Here is a 783-nt window from a genome sequence, read left to right on the forward strand (position 1 = left end):
GCCAGGGCCCCGGGGACCCGGGCTACTAGCGCCCCCGTGGCAAGGGGATCGGCACCGCCCGTGCCAAATGGACGGCCCGACCCGTGCTGCATGGAAACCCAACAATTTCGACTTGCCGGCGGCTATGGAATCACCGGGAGGGCTTTACCCGGGCGGCTGCCTCGGGCTACTACTAAACCCCCCAGCAGTAGTGGACGGGGTACGCGACAAGGCCTCGATGCCCCAAGCGCGTTCCCTAAGTCCACCGGGACCGCGAGGGATCGACCTCGCGCGCCCCTATACACCCACTAGCACCAGCCTTATCACCCCCAAAAGCCCACTGTTTAGCCCCCAGGAACCCACTGCTTATAGGGGGTGGCGTCGCTCGCAGTATCAATCATCCACGGGACAGGCTGACCCTTCCTATATAGATCTACCAACCCTAGTTAGGGTCCAAAATCCAACATAAACATTTGGTCGTGAAATTCTCGTTCTAAGGGGCCAATTTAACATGTAGTTAAAGGCAGTAAGCAAAAAACCCTATATAAACTGGGCCAATAGAATTAACAAATCTGCTACACAAGGAGGACTTAGTAAAAATTTCAATAGATTTAACCAACCAGGCATGAAATCATCAGGAAGGCTTCACCCGCGCGACTACTCCAGGCTACTAACCCCCTAATACCATAGATTAGGGTACATGATGACGCCCGAAAGCGCTAAATAACACCCCCCAAGCCCACCAAGGGGCGTGAGGCCTCGACCGCGCGCGCCCTCAAGAACCCACTAACCCCGGTATCATCC

The 783-nt window shown here is 55.7% G+C and overlaps 1 protein-coding gene across 1 annotated transcript; it reads left to right on the top strand.

Moving 5' to 3' along the window:
* On the top strand, positions 1-464 carry BJX67DRAFT_368885 (uncharacterized protein). The gene has a single exon (XM_071030683.1). It carries the CDS (start codon positions 91-93, stop codon positions 289-291), a length of 201 nt encoding a protein of 66 aa, XP_070880313.1. The 5' UTR covers positions 1-90; the 3' UTR covers positions 292-464.
* Positions 465-783: the final 319 nt, after the last annotated feature.

This window comes from Aspergillus lucknowensis (genome assembly GCF_044049455.1).
Source record: "Aspergillus lucknowensis strain CBS 449.75 chromosome Unknown BJX67scaffold_145, whole genome shotgun sequence".
NCBI lineage: Eukaryota > Fungi > Ascomycota > Eurotiomycetes > Eurotiales > Aspergillaceae > Aspergillus > Aspergillus lucknowensis.